Source organism: Monopterus albus, unplaced genomic scaffold (genome assembly GCF_001952655.1).
Source record: "Monopterus albus unplaced genomic scaffold, M_albus_1.0 scaffold39.1, whole genome shotgun sequence".
Taxonomy (NCBI): Eukaryota; Metazoa; Chordata; class Actinopteri; order Synbranchiformes; family Synbranchidae; genus Monopterus; species Monopterus albus.
In genome coordinates this window covers 2709105-2723886 of record NW_018127919.1, presented here as the reverse complement: position 1 = coordinate 2723886, position 14782 = coordinate 2709105, and the positions used below count along the sequence as shown (strand labels likewise).

The 14782-nt window shown below is 40.7% G+C and overlaps 1 protein-coding gene across 1 annotated transcript in view; it reads left to right on the top strand.

Annotated features, from left to right (window-relative positions):
* brwd3 (bromodomain and WD repeat domain containing 3) overlaps positions 1 to 14628 on the top strand; it is a 22940-nt gene extending 8312 nt beyond the window's left edge. The window contains exons 18-41 of the mRNA XM_020598872.1: positions 1179 to 1404; positions 1496 to 1636; positions 2169 to 2364; positions 2484 to 2577; positions 2670 to 2831; positions 3064 to 3137; positions 3210 to 3396; positions 3491 to 3601; positions 4363 to 4470; positions 5886 to 6010; positions 6117 to 6199; positions 6317 to 6428; positions 6582 to 6643; positions 8045 to 8200; positions 8281 to 8401; positions 8496 to 8621; positions 8734 to 8809; positions 8895 to 8945; positions 9053 to 9196; positions 9368 to 9520; positions 9631 to 9800; positions 11771 to 11859; positions 12774 to 12908; positions 12998 to 14628. Coding sequence (XP_020454528.1) covers positions 1179 to 1404; positions 1496 to 1636; positions 2169 to 2364; positions 2484 to 2577; positions 2670 to 2831; positions 3064 to 3137; positions 3210 to 3396; positions 3491 to 3601; positions 4363 to 4470; positions 5886 to 6010; positions 6117 to 6199; positions 6317 to 6428; positions 6582 to 6643; positions 8045 to 8200; positions 8281 to 8401; positions 8496 to 8621; positions 8734 to 8809; positions 8895 to 8945; positions 9053 to 9196; positions 9368 to 9520; positions 9631 to 9800; positions 11771 to 11859; positions 12774 to 12908; positions 12998 to 13809 — 3714 coding nt within the window. The 3' untranslated portion in view covers positions 13810 to 14628. The remainder of the gene's footprint in view (positions 1 to 1178; positions 1405 to 1495; positions 1637 to 2168; positions 2365 to 2483; positions 2578 to 2669; positions 2832 to 3063; positions 3138 to 3209; positions 3397 to 3490; positions 3602 to 4362; positions 4471 to 5885; positions 6011 to 6116; positions 6200 to 6316; positions 6429 to 6581; positions 6644 to 8044; positions 8201 to 8280; positions 8402 to 8495; positions 8622 to 8733; positions 8810 to 8894; positions 8946 to 9052; positions 9197 to 9367; positions 9521 to 9630; positions 9801 to 11770; positions 11860 to 12773; positions 12909 to 12997) is intronic.
* Positions 14629 to 14782: the final 154 nt, after the last annotated feature.

Genomic DNA, 14782 nt, shown 5'->3' with positions numbered 1-14782 from the left:
TGGTAGATGATCACTAATATCATTTATAAGTAATCCACTTGTCATTTTGCTGTCAATAACATTGGTAAATATATTATCTACAGTATTAGTGTTGCATGCTGGGTTGTTACTCTGCTTGGTTTTGTAATTTTTGGGTATAAACTGCATCTATATATTGTGTTAATAAACTCCTCAGTTCCTGTGTGCTTGTTAGGATTTAACAAATCTATATTGAAGTCACCACATATGAACATTAATTTATGACTTATTGTCAAGTAATTTTCTTTCTTCCATCCAGTCATTAAATTTTTCTATGCTGCTCTGTAAATACAGCTTATTACAACATTTTTCTTTTTTTCCACGAGTATTTCTACAGTCACACATTCGAGTAAATTATCCACCACCCTTGACATTTTCTTCACTTTCTTACAACAAAAGTTTTTATCTGTGTACAAGGCCACACCACCTCCCATCTTATTTTCCCAGTTTGTGCATACCAAGTTATAGCCATCAAGGTCAAAATCCATTCCCCTTACATTATTCATCCAAGTTTCAGAAATAGCAATTATATTAAAAGAATGTGTAAGACTACTAAGATAATGTTTTATACTCTGAAAGTTTGCGTATAAACTTCTGCTATTGAAGTGAATTAATGATAATTTGTTTTCAGTCTTGACATTGCTGTTAAACTGCTCATCCGTGTAATACTTGCAGTTATTTTCAGAGTTCTTAAAAAAGTTTTTTTCAGGGTCAAAGTCATCGTCCGATTCATGATAATGTTGTTCAGTGGTCCAATTGTGTTCAGTACCAAATTCCAATCCCTCAAAAACTATTAACCTCTGTAGCAAATCACTTGCCTCATTCCGTACGTGGATCATACTTGTTGTTGGTTCCTGCTAATTGTTAGTTCCAACGCTCATCTGCCCTCGCAGATATCAATATACCTGCGTGTTTCTTCATACAACTGAGGGTCCAGCGACCCCTTCATACTCTCCTTGTCTCGGCATACTGGTCCTCGGTGTTTTTTGCCATATATTTATTTACCCTTAACATTCACTTCATAATGTATTATTTTTAAAGGAACAATATTCAGAATTAATACAGTTAGGCCACATGAATCTGTGGTTGCATCCAAGCTTTGTATTGTAAGTTTCTTTTTACCTCATTATCAACACAGATTTACTCTTGATTGCTTCCAGATTCCTGACCAGATGTTCTTCCACACGGACTACCGTCCTCTTATTCGTGACTCTAATAATTACGTCCTAGACGAGCAGACGCAGCAGGCCCCACACCTCATGCCACCACCCTTCCTGGTGGATGTTGATGGGAATCCGCACCCTCCTCACTACCAGCGACTAGTGCCAGGAAGAGAGAACTGCAAGGAGGATCAACTAATACCTCAGCTGGGATACATGACTAACAGTAAAAACTGCTCTCTCTTTGCCTTCACAGTTTTTACTGAGGGAATAGGCCTGACACAGTTTGACCCACAGTTTGCCTCTTTGTTGCTTAGGTGATGGAGAGTTGGTTGAGCAGGTACTTGGCCAGCAAACAGCAGAAAATGGAGAAAATCTCTTGGACAATCTTATTAGACAGCTGCAGAATGAGCAGGACGAGCGGCAGAATGCAGAGCAGCAGGCTGAAGAGGCAGGGGGTATGTCTGTTTTTACATTACATTACTTATTATAAAACTATGTTCCTGACCATAGCGTGGATACTAGATTGTAATTAAGTGTCATAGTAACATACACTCATTGACCACTTTATTCGGTACACCTATACAATTATGTGCACTTCAGTGCAACACCTCCAACTTAACATCTGTGTTTATGAAACTCAAAATGTTTCAGTTTTTGAAATTGTCATTATTATGTTTATTACCGAGGTCATAGTTGAAGGTGGTGTTGTACTGGGCTACATTATATTCAGAGGTGTTTTTAATATTATAATATTTTGACCCTTTCATGTATGTAGCTTGTAAGGACAAAAATATATAGACACCTCTGTGACCTCAATAATAAACGTGTAATTGAATTTATACTTTTATGACCGTTGTTACCAAAAACTGGAACATTTTGAGCTTCATAGACACAGATGTTGAGGTGAAGGTGTTGTGTTGAATTGCATGCAATTGTACAGGTGTATCTAATGAAGTGGCTGAGTGTATATTCACAACCAAAAAAAAGTCTTCTTAAATACAGCTGGAGACATGGGAGAAGTGGTGGCCTCCTCTCCAGTTGTTGGACTCCACAGAAGTGGGCAGATGGGCGGTGTATGGCAGATGCAGTATAACACCCTGCGCAGTCAAGTGGCCACTGAGAGGGACCTTTTGGCCTGGAGCCGCAGAGTGGTAGTCAATGAAGTGCCACAAGGGATATTCAGGTGAGGCAGACAGAGGGAATTTCATCAGGTCTTTTTATATATGTTTTTTTTTAGTAATTGTGGACATTCCATGATGGAAATGATTTTGTTGGAGCGTTTTATTATTAATGTTTTATTAGAGTGTCGGAGGAGTGCAGACGAGCCAAAGGCGACATGGAATGTTCTCTATACAATGCAGAGAGGAGGAAGAAACCAGTGACCTGTGTGCCCAAGGTATACTATTCTTCACTTCACAGTTGTCAGAGATACCTTGAGCCAGTTTATTCCTTCTCTCCTCACTTTCATTCTCCCTCTGCTCTTTGTAGAGCGAGCCGCTTACTACACGGCTGCGCTCCCTGCAGTCTAAGAAAAAGCAGCAGCGCCACACCTATCAGACTCGCTCAGCTCAAGTTCGCCGTCCTGGGAGCAGGAGTCGAAATCTCAGCAGCCGACGTCTCAGCCACATCAACTCCGACAGTGATGGAGAGGTATGTTCCATCCTTCTACTCTACATATCCAAACATGACTTATTTTGTAATGAATTTGGAAAAACTTTAAAATAAGTTACTAAAACTTTCACTTCAGATTCAATTAATATGATGTTTTGATTGTATAATTTAAAGAGCTTTTTAAATGTAAATGTCATGAGGCCAGAAACAAACACTATCTGTTACTTATCATTCATGATAATAAAGTTGCTTCCTGTCTTTGTGTTGACAGGCAGCAGAACAGGTGGAGCAGAGTGATGCCTCCTCTGATGGTGAAGCTCGGTGGCAGAGTGAAAGCAGCTCAAGGTAAATATCTGAGCAGTGTTTTCAAGTTGTAGTAGTTATCATCACCCACTAACACACCTCTTTCCTTCTCAGTGACTCGTCCAGTGAATATTCAGATTGGACAGCTGATGCTGGGATTAACCTTCAGCCACCAAAACGGCCAACCAGGAGGCCTGTACAGCCCCCAGATTACAGCAGCTCTGAGGAGGAAGAAGGCAATGACAAAGCAAAGGAGAAGAGGGAAAATGAGAAGAGGAAGAAGCCCAAGGAAACCAAACAGGTGAGTTATATGTTAACAAGCTGTCTCACTGTAGCTTGATCACACAGTACAGGAGAAATTCTGTACTTAAACAGTGTGCTCTGTGAACCCTCAGAAACCCACATCCTCTCTGGCTGGACTTGATGCAGAGGAGTGGCTGCCACCATCGTGGATAATGGACACCATCCCACGCCACTCTCCTTTTGTTCCACAAATGGGAGATGAGGTAAGGAGAGTTAGTCTTGCTCTCAAACAGGAAAATACATTACATTACCTCTAGGACTTGTTTTCAGCAGCAGGGAAGCAAGGTTTTGCATGCATGGTGCATGCATGAGAAAGTGCACGCAAAATAAAGTGGAACTTTAGAACCTATTTATTCATTTTGCGTTGTATTAAATTGTATTTCTGTTTTTCATTTTTTTCTCTAACTACTTAATAGCCTATAGAGAGTGTGAGATCAGAATTTAAACTGGGCAGTACAGCAATAAACACAGCAGCAGACATGTTTTCTTTGTTGAATCATAAAATTCTGTAGACATCAACACGCAGCTGGTGAGTGGTTGGACAGAGCAGGTCTGAGCTGGTCAAGCCATTAATTTTAACATGAGATTCATGACAACAAATCATGTTACTTTGTGAGATATGGAACCAAAAGTAAGGGGTGTGAATTTCCAAGAATGTGGACAAATTGTGCTGATGGGTTGTTAGGGTTAAACTGTAGAATCTATTTTATCATTAGCTACTTCAGTCTACCATTCTCTCTCTCTTCTTTCTTTTTCTCTTCCCTCCCGCCTTAGTTGCGTGTCACTCGTGGTGTGCGTCTCCACTTTCTGTATCCATTGTTTCATAATAAAATCCCTCTGTGACATCATTACATTTCATAATATTTGGAAGCAGCAGCTTCAGTCATTTAGCAAAATTTATAAAAATTTATGTAGTGAAAACACTGACATATGTTATGATCTTGACATTCTTGTCCTCCTCCAGCTCATCTACTTCAAACAGGGCCACCAGGCTTATGTCCGGGCAGTCCGCAGAGCCAAGGCCTACAGCATTAACCCTCAGAAACAGCCGTGGAACAGACTCAACCTCAGGGTGAAGCACTGTTTTTTTTTTAAAGCTAGTATTGTGTACAGGCCCTTATATGCTTTATTACACAAAGCAGGAGATTCTGAATGCAACAGGCAATTTTTGTGTCTTCCTGAAATTGTGAAATGATCATGCTCACTTTCCACTCTAGTTTGCCATGAGTACAAATTGGTGGAAAATTTAAGGCCTCCACAAAATCTCTTTTCCATAATGCCTCATGCATTGTTGCCATTCTTGTGGAGCAGAGAGATGAAAGAATGTGGCAGCAATCTTGAATCTAAATTCACCGGTAGTATGCAAAATGTCACAGTTGATTGCCACATTTGTTTCAAATGAGCTACAATAACAAATTCTGCTAAACATGTAAAAGGTGTTAACTTGTGTTCATCCTTCTTTGTGATGGGCAGATGAAGCCTTATAAACCTTTGGGACTTTCTGTCTGTTTGGGCTAAGACAAGATTTGAAGCCTTGTGGCTTCAAACAAAGCACGTACAGTGACATCTGGTGTTTTGTAAAATGTACTGCAGCCAAGGCTGTGGCCGAAGCACTACAACACCTCTGATATTTCAAGTCCAAGAAGCCTGTAATGTGAATCTGTAATACTTTGTTAATGTTAATTAAATGTAGATGTCAGTGTGCAATATGTCACAGTAACACATGGAGAGAATATGCAAGCGCCACACAGAAAGGCCCGCTGGCTACAAAGTTTGACCTCAGAACCTTCTTGCTATAGTGTAACTGTGCTAACACTGCACCAGTGTGCTGCCTTCCACCATTAAATATGTACTTTATTAGTGTAGTTAAGTCATAATGTGATGTGTTTGGAGAAAGGTATTAATTAAATGGTGCTGTAATTTTTTAATACATTATTACTTGATAGTAGTTTGAAATGTTCTCATACTTAGGATATTTGCACACTAAAACAGAAACACGCCCACCCTCTGTGTACATAGACGCCCACATATGCATAGGCAACAATAAAGCAAAATACCTCTACATATACTCTGAGAGAGGGGCCAAAGCTAGACTTAACGTCTGTTCATGTCAAAGGGCACTGTGTCTCATGGGTAAAAATTCTCTCCTCTTTTTATATTAATGTGCCTGTCATAGTGTGAGGAGAATTCTTTTTCTTTGAAAAAGAGAAAACTAAAAATCACCCTAACAATAGTTAAGCTGAAAAGTTTAAAAAAAAAAAAAAGGTAAGTCAGTGTACTGCCTTCTGAAGGCCCGGTGACATCTGAAGTTTTGAATGTCATCAATCACACAGCTTTCTTCATCTGAGACAAGCTCCGACACACTATATTGTAACAGTGCCCTTCACAGGAGTAGAACAAGCTTGGGAGCTTCTGTTGCATATCTCACCATGTCTAATTTTTCTTTTTTTTGACTTGGAGCCTTACCTTTTTATTTCCTTCCTCCAGGACCAGGAATCTGTGAAGGTGGTTGGAATTAAATATGAAGTGGGACCTCCTACCCTCTGCTGCCTAAAACTGGCCTTCTTGGACCCAGTCTCAGGGAAGATGACCAATGAGTCTTTCTCCTTAAAGTGAGCATTTCTGTTCAGTATATACAAGATCATAGATAAATGAAATTTACTGTAATTTTAAGTACATGTATTTCACCACTTTTTTTTTTATTCCCGCACTCCCAAGGTACCATGACATGCCTGATGTCATAGATTTTCTGGTACTGCAGCAGTTTTACAATGAGGCTAAAGAGCACAACTGGCAGCCAGGTTGGTCACTCCCTAGCTCTCTTTTGTTGTCATGTGTTTACCATTCATATTAATTGTTGAGGACAGTGTATCATCCTTCACTTGTGTTTGCTTCTTTCTCCTCTTCACTTTCTTCAGGTATGAGGTTCCGCAGCATCATCGATGATGCCTGGTGGTTTGGCTCTGTGGAGGACCAGGAGCCTCTGCAGCCAGAGTATCCAGATAGCCTGTTTCAGTGCTATGCAGTAAAGTATGTCTATGTCTCTGCAGTATTCATGGATGCTGGAGGAGTATTTAACTCCAACATGTATCAACATTGCTCTGAGTTAATACTGTGTTCTGCTTTGATAAATCAGAAATCTCACAGATAAATGTTTGTTTTGTTTTTTTCTTGTTTCATCAGGTGGGATAATGGTGAGCGGGAAAAGATGAGTCCGTGGGACATGGAGCCTATTCCTGAAGAAGGTCAGTAGTGTTATTATGAGAAATGTACTTAATCATAAATCTGTGTATTTTTGTAACATGATTTGATTACAAAGTGTGGCAAGACTCAAAAGATTTGACAAAGTTTTAAACTTTTTTCACATTAAAGTTGCAGATGAATATATTTATAGGACAATATACCATTTGTATTTAATTCCGACATACAAAACTAATTTAATTCTACAAATTTTCTCATTAAATTTATTTTAAAAAGTAAAATAAAATTGTCTTTTAGAGCTCAGTTTTTCAGAAGTGTAGCACTTTGTGGTTGACAACAGTGGTTGTGTATCAGTACTTTATACCAAAACAAACAAACAAACAAAAAAATCCTAGGTATTCACTATGCATATTAGAGGTGTTGCAAAATATCATAGTGAACTGTGTTTGCACAGAATGATCACATATCTGTTTAAGATGATGGTACAGAAATCCCAAATTTTGTATTCATTCAAATCAGTTGTGTGTGTGTGTGTGTGTGTCTTATTATTATTATTATTATTATTATTATTATTACAAATTTGATACAGATCATTAGTTTTATTTTTCAATTCCTTGGCATATTTGTGCACTCAAAGCAGTTTCATAACGTAAAAAGTAATACTATTTACCACAACCTTAAGCCTTGTTAACATTAACATCAGTAAATAAAAATGAAAAAAACATTTTTTAGATAAACAGTGGTTTTGAAGTAATTTGATTGACCCCATAAAGTATCAAAGTACCCAACACAAGGTTTTGTCATTCCAAAATTAGATTTTGTTTTAAAATGTTTTTGTATAGATAATAATCAACATATTTTTGTCTGTAACAATTTAGTATACACATAAATACCAGTGGGTTGAAAACCCCCTGGACTTTACATATTGGTAAAGCAAGAAAATAATTTGTCGTTTATTTTCCATAAAAGGTAGCCATGTGCTTTTCAGACAAAAGGGCCTAGTATCTTTAGTATTTAGAGATGTTATGACAAGCGCTTAGGTATTCCTGGGCAGTTAACAGCTGGGAACTTTAGACCACTCCCTAGAATTCGAAACTACATGCTGCTGCCGATTTTCTTTTATTTTGACATAATTATACTGCCAAGTAGACATTTCTCCACTGCTGGCATTTTTACTAGGTCAGTGCAAAATGTATTCTCCCATTTTAATTCAGTAGCACAATAGTGGAAACAAGAAGTCACTTAAACACGAATGTGTTGTGTGTTTTATTATTATTGCATGCTAAATATTGAACCAACAGGTGTTGTTTTTGTAAAAATATACCCTGGCCACCTAGATAGGTATGTTATCGGATGGTGTGGCTAATAATTATTTATTGTTCTTTTTTCTTTGTGATATGTTGTATGTTGAGCTAACTAAATACTCCATTTTGTGGCTCCATCAGTTGCGTTGCCAGAACATGTCGATGATGGAGTGGAGGTATCCGAGGAGGAGCTAAAGGCTCTGCTATACGTGCCTCAGGAAGGAGAATGGGGGGCTCACACACGGGATGAAGACTGTGAGAGAGTCATCCATGGGATCGATCAGCTTCTTACACTGGGTAGGTCAGAAGTGTTGATAATAGTTTGTTTGTTACAGTTTATTAAGTCTGATGTTGTTTTGATTTGTGTTTGTCCACAGATATAGCCAAGGCATTTGCATCACCAGTAAATCTGCAGGACTACCCTCTGTACTGCACTGTGGTGGCGTATCCCACTGACCTCAGCACCATCCACAAACGACTGGAGAACCGCTTCTACAGGTGGTGCAACATATGTAACCCCAACCAGACACATTTTTTTTTCCTTTATCATGAATTCATAGTTCTGATGCCTAAGTGTTCTTCCATGCTGCAGGCGGATATCTGCGTTAATGTGGGAGGTGCGCTACATTGAGCACAATGCTCGCACTTTCAATGAACCCCAGAGTCCCATTGTAGCAGCTGCCAAGGTGGTGACTGACGTTCTCCTACACTACATCGGGTAAGACCACTGAATTTGTTACCACCACCTCAGTCCTACTGTAACACTGGAAGTGGCCATTATGGGCATTATAACGCCATTATGGGATTCCTTCACCCTCTGTCTCTGTTAGGGACCAAAGTTGCACAGACATCTTGGATCTGTATCACAAACTGAAGTCTGAGATCAGCAGTGGAGGAGAAGCTGAGGTGAGATTACTGCATTCTAACCGCTTTTCTTTAGTGTTGTTTTGGCTGTAAATACTTACTAGGGCTTGTATTTGCTCCCCTGCAGGCTGAGTTAGATGTGGATTCTGACACTCCAGGGACGTCAACAGGACATCGGGTAAGAAGGACCAGAGTCTGGTGTACCACAACAATCCATGTTAGACTGTCACAGGCTTAAAATTATTGGTAATAATCCCTTAGTTAATTTCATTTTCTCTTTGCCAGAGAGCCAGTGCAAATTCTAAGAAGCGTGGTGTGGTTTTGGATGTGAAAGCCTGGAGAGGTCAATGCAGAGAGCTTCTGCATCGAATGATTGTTTCCCCGGATTCAGAGCCATTCAGACAGCCTGTGGATCTCTTTGAGTATCCGGTAAAACAATTGGGAACAGTTGGCACTTGACAATACAACACTACCGAAGCAAGAGAACACTTAAAATAAAACAACAGTGGAAATGCATGCAATAGGTGTAGAATTATAAACGATAGCCAAATTGAAATGAATCTCTTGAACATTTCCTTTCTCCATCTCTCTTTTGTTCAGGACTATCGAGACATCATCGACACACCCATGGATCTGGGTACAGTGTCAGAGGCACTGGTAGTGGGGAATTACGAAAACCCAGTGGAGTTCGCAAAAGACATCCGCCTCATTTTCAGCAACTCTAAAGCATACACACCTAACAAGAAATCGCAGGTGAAGTAGTGTTCCTGAGATTGAGGAAGCAATGTAATGATCAGCCGAGTAAAGTATGAGAAAGTGATAGTTTTAGTAGTTTCATTACAATTTTCTCGTTTTATATCTAGATCTACAGCATGACCCTCAGCCTGTCTGCCTTCTTTGAAAAACACATCATCTCTATCATCTCCGACTACAAGTCTGCCATTCAGAATGAACGGCGGACTCGTCAGAGACTCAGCTACAGGACCAGATTGCACAATGGTGGCAGCTCCCCGCCTATTAGTCTATCCCCCAGGTACTGAGGCTCATTCACAAAGCTGTCACTCAACACTCCACTTTATTGAATGATCTTAGTTTTATTCCAGTATACACAGGGTGTCTGCAACTCCTCAAAGCGTCTCAAATGTTTTGCATTTGATTTGAGGCTAGTTTTACCATTCAGCCTGCAATCAGCATTGGAAATACTACAATTATTTGTTCTTTTTTTCCCTTTGATACACAGTGCATCCAGAAAGTATTCACAGCGCTTAACTTTTTCCACATTTTGTTATGTTAGAGCCTTATACCAAAATGGATTCAATTCATTATTGTCCTCAAAATTCTACAAACAATACTCCATAATGACAATATGAAAAAAGTTTGTTTGAAATCTTTGCAATTTTATTAAAAATGAAAAAAAATCACATGTACATAAGTATTCACAGCCTTTGCCATGACACTCAAAACTGAGCTGTGGTGCTTTCTGTTTCCACTGATCATCCTTGAGATGTTTCTACAACTTGATTGGAGTCCACCTGTGAAAAATTCAGTTGATTGGACATGATTTGGAAAGGCAAACACCTGTCTATATAAGGTCCCACAGGTAACAGTGCATGTCAGAGCACAAACCAAGCCATGAGGTCCAAGGAATTGTCTGGAGATCTCCGAGACAGGATTGTATCAAGGCACAGATCTGGGAAACAGTACAGAAAAAATTTCTGCAGCATCGAAGGTCCCAATGAGCACAGTGGCCTCCATCTGTAAATGGAACAAGTTTGGAACCACCAGGACTCTTCCTAGAATGGGCTGCCCAGCCAAACTGAGCAATTGAGAGAGAAGGGCCTTAGTTAGGAAGGTGACCAAGAACCCGATGGTCACTCTGAAAGAGCTCCAGCGTTTCTCTGTGGAGAGAGGAGAACCTTCCAGAAGAACAACCATTTCTGCAGCACTTCACCAATCAGGCCTGTGTGGTAGAGTCGCTAAATGGCAAACACTCCTCACTAAAAGGCACAAGTCAGCCCGCCTGGAGTTTGCCAAAAGGCACCTGAAGGGCTCTCAGACCATGAGAAACAAAACTCTCTGGTCTGATGAAACAAAAGATTGAACTCATGTCTGGAGGAAACCAGGCACCGCTCACCACCTGGCCAATACTATCCCTACAGCGAAGCATGGTGGTGGCAACATCATGCTGTGGGGATGTTTTTCACCAGCAGAAACTGGGAAACTAGTCAGGATCGAGGGAAAGATGACTGCAGCAATATACAGAGACATCCTTGATAGCCTGTTCCAGAGCGCTCTGGACCTCAGACTGGGGTGACGGTTCATCTTTCAACGGGGCAACAAGCCTAAGCACACAGCAAGGTAACAAAGGAGTGGCTACAGGACAACTCTGTGAATGTCATTGAGTGGCCCAGCCAGAGCCCAGACTTGAACCAGATTGAACATCTCTGGAAAGATCTGAAAATGGCTGTGCACCGATGCTCCCCATCCAACCTGATGGAGCTTGAGAGGTACTGCAAAGAAGAATGGGAGAAACTACCCAAAAATAGTTGTGCCAAGCTTGTAGCATCATACTCAAAAAGACTTGAGGCTGTAATTGGTGCTAAAGGTGCTTCAACAAAGTATTGAGCAAAGGCTGTGAATACTTGTGTACATGATTTTTATTTTATTTTATTTTTTTTTTCATTTTTAATAAATGTGCAAAGATTTCAAACAAACCTTTTTCATGTTGTCATTATGGGGTATTTGTAGAATTTTGAAGACAATAATGAATTGAATCCATTTTGGAATAAGACTGTAACCTAACAAGTTGTGGAAAAAGTTAAGTGCTGTGAATACTTTCTGGATGCACTGTAGTTTCTGTTAAGAAATAAGTCCTGGTCAAGAAAAGGTCATTCAGAGTCCTAGGTTTTGATGAAAGCTGCATACACCCTGGCAGGCTGATTTTAAATGACGAAGTGAAGTATTCTGAAATGTTGCTTGTTTTGTCTGCTTCCTTATGCCTAGCCCTAAAGGGAAGCACAAGTCAGGGAAGGTGTCAAAGCCAAAAAAATCCCAGACCTCAACAAAGACTCGTTCTCAGAGACGATATGAAGGTATGACTACACTGTTTTGTCTTACTGTTTTTGCTGCAATCTGTTGTGTTGGTAACAGTAGTAATCATTATTTATTAATTTATTACCCAGTCAGAAAATCAATGTCATTTCCTTCTAAAAGTTCTTGGTATCAAAATGTGTCTAACAAAGGATGATTCCACTGTAGACATGGACAGAAATTATTCTAAAAACAGTCAATTTCTCTCTGTGTTACTGCTTTGGATTGCTGTTGCCTACTTTGTATACAAATAGTTTGTTGCCATAAACTTCTGTTTAAAAATTCATGTCCCCCACAGTTGTTTTTGCAGTGATTTGGCTAATCCCGTAATCTCTCATTTGGGACCAAATAATGACATTCCCATCAATATTTAGTGTTAATTAGCAAATGTTAGCATTCTAACTCGCTAAACTGAGATGGTGAACCTGGTGCATATTATACTGGCTAACATGTTAGCATTGTTGCTGTGAGCATGTAAGCATGCTAGCATTAGCATTTAGCTCCAAGAACCGCCTCACAGAGCCACTAGCACGGCTGTCAACCTCTGGTGGCAGGGTTACATTTACAATACGTACACAGAAAATACTGAGAGTATCTTCACTTAGCAAATAATCCAGTCTCCTCTGACACTGTTCTTTATGTATGTGGTGCAAATACTTGCTGACAGCAGCAGCAGAAAAAATGAGCCAAGGTAAAATGATCCTTTATAGATGCAGTATTGACATAAATTGAAATTCAGCATGTTGTAACATACAGTAACAATATACTATGTAAGATAGTAGTACAATAGTAGTACAATTTTCAGTAATCCAAGAATTATTAATATAATTACTGAAGATCAAGAGTAATACATAACACTGCTGCATTATTGTGACTACATATATGAGGAGTAATTAGCGCTGTGTTGTTACTTTAGCTCAGCACAGCAGCAGTGTAGCAGAGGAGGAGGACATGCAGCCTTCTTCCCCAAGTTCAGGGACAAGCAGCGAGGACAGAAACCAAGGGCTGTATCAGGTGACCCTCAGCCAGGCAACTCCAGTGAAGAAGTCAGGTATCATAAGTGATAACATTCGGCACTTTTCATTTTAATGTGATGTTATGATGCAGAAATGATCCACCACCCTCTTGTGTCAACATCAGGGCACCAGCGTAACTTGCGTCTAAGAAACAGCTCTGGGCGAGAGGCCGTGCAGGCTTACGATGACGAGGAGGTGTCTGGATCCAACAGCTCCTCGTCAGAGTCTTCCTCCACCTCATCATCCTCGTCTTCCTCATCATCATCTGACAGCGATAACAGCTCTGATTCAGAGGCAGAGAACTACATGGAAGGGGGAGATCACGATTACAGCAAAGCCCCCCGCCTGTCAGCACGCCTCTCAGCTGAAGGTAAGGTGGCGGCCTCAGGGAAAAGGAGACACAAAGGAGGAGAAGACACGGCACAGAGCCCTAAAAGAGCACGAGTGCAGCTGCCAGCGGAGGAGGAGGAGGAAGAGGAGGAGGATGAGGAAGAAGAAGAGGAGGAAGAGGAAGAGCAGCAGCAGCAGCAGCAACAGCAACGTCAGGTGGATCTAAGACATGAAGAAGATGAGGGAGAGGAGGAGGATGACGATGAAGAGGAGGAGCCAGAGGAGGAGGAGGAGCCTGAGGAGGAAGATGATGATGATGATGATGATGAAGATGATGATGATGATGGAGACAACTCTGATGAGGTGCAGAGTGAGGCTGCAGCTGCAGCAGTAGTAGCTAGCAATGCGAGAGGCAGCCAGTGCAAGACTCGGCGGGTCAACACACGCAACCAGGGACGCAGGACAGTTATGTACAGGGACGACTCTGAGGATGATGGCCATGGGTCAAAGGAAGACCCCCTCAACCTGGGCATGTCCCGCTCAGGACGGGTACGTCGTATGACTGAGAAAGCCCGTGTCAGCCACCTCATGGGCTGGAGCCACTGACACGTCGCCCCTTTTTAAACCTCACAAAATTATTCTTACACGAGTACTGCAGGGATTTTTTTCCTTTTCTTTTGTACAAGTGTGTATATATAATATATGAATATATGATTTTCTTTTTACCTGAGACTGCTTCTGACTCTCACACTGATGGCTGGTGCTCATGACGTTGCCAAGGAGTTTACATCCCTGATCGACAGAGCTACTGTTCAACATGGAGCCTCTCCAAATTGATTAACTCACCTCTGCCTTACTGCTCGCTGGAGGAGCCTTTAAGATGCCACACTGCTCTTCTCCTCCTCGTCCAGTTTATTTCATATCCTGTAATAAAACACTATATCTGTTCCTCTTTGTCCTCCCTTCGTCAACGTTTCTTACTCCTGTCACCAAAGAAAGATGAAAGAATGCCAAAAACAGTACACGTTTTACCTTTCTCTTTCTGTTGTTGGGTTTCCCCCATGAGTAATTCAGCAAAGCTCCCATTCTAGTTGTGATCACCAGTTCTCTCACTAGCACCATTTGACATGCTCATTATCAATAAAGGTCACTGATTTGATACTTTTGTTTTTCTTCAAAATCATAAGCCTTAGTTTCCAACGCTCACATCATTCAGATTTATTCTGTCTGTGGCTGAAGGCAAGACCAGTAGACCAGTGTAATCTGGATACTAGCAATACTGGGGACTCAGAGGGACTATGCTCAGTAGAATACATGAACATTAAATGTTCTTCCTGCTTCCTTTTGCTTTTGTTGACTGTTTTATGGTTCTTCAGTTCAGTTTTTAAGTTAGAATTGGATGCTTTTTGTTAAGGGTATGTTTTTTTTTCCCTTGTCTTTTCTGGGTAAAAAAAAAAAGCTACTGCACCCTGTTTGTATTTGTACTGTTGTACTCCTTCACAAATCAGACCTGCTTCCATGAGACACCTTCTCCACCCAGCATGTGCAGAAGGGTCCCTGGCCAGCTCACTTCCACAGA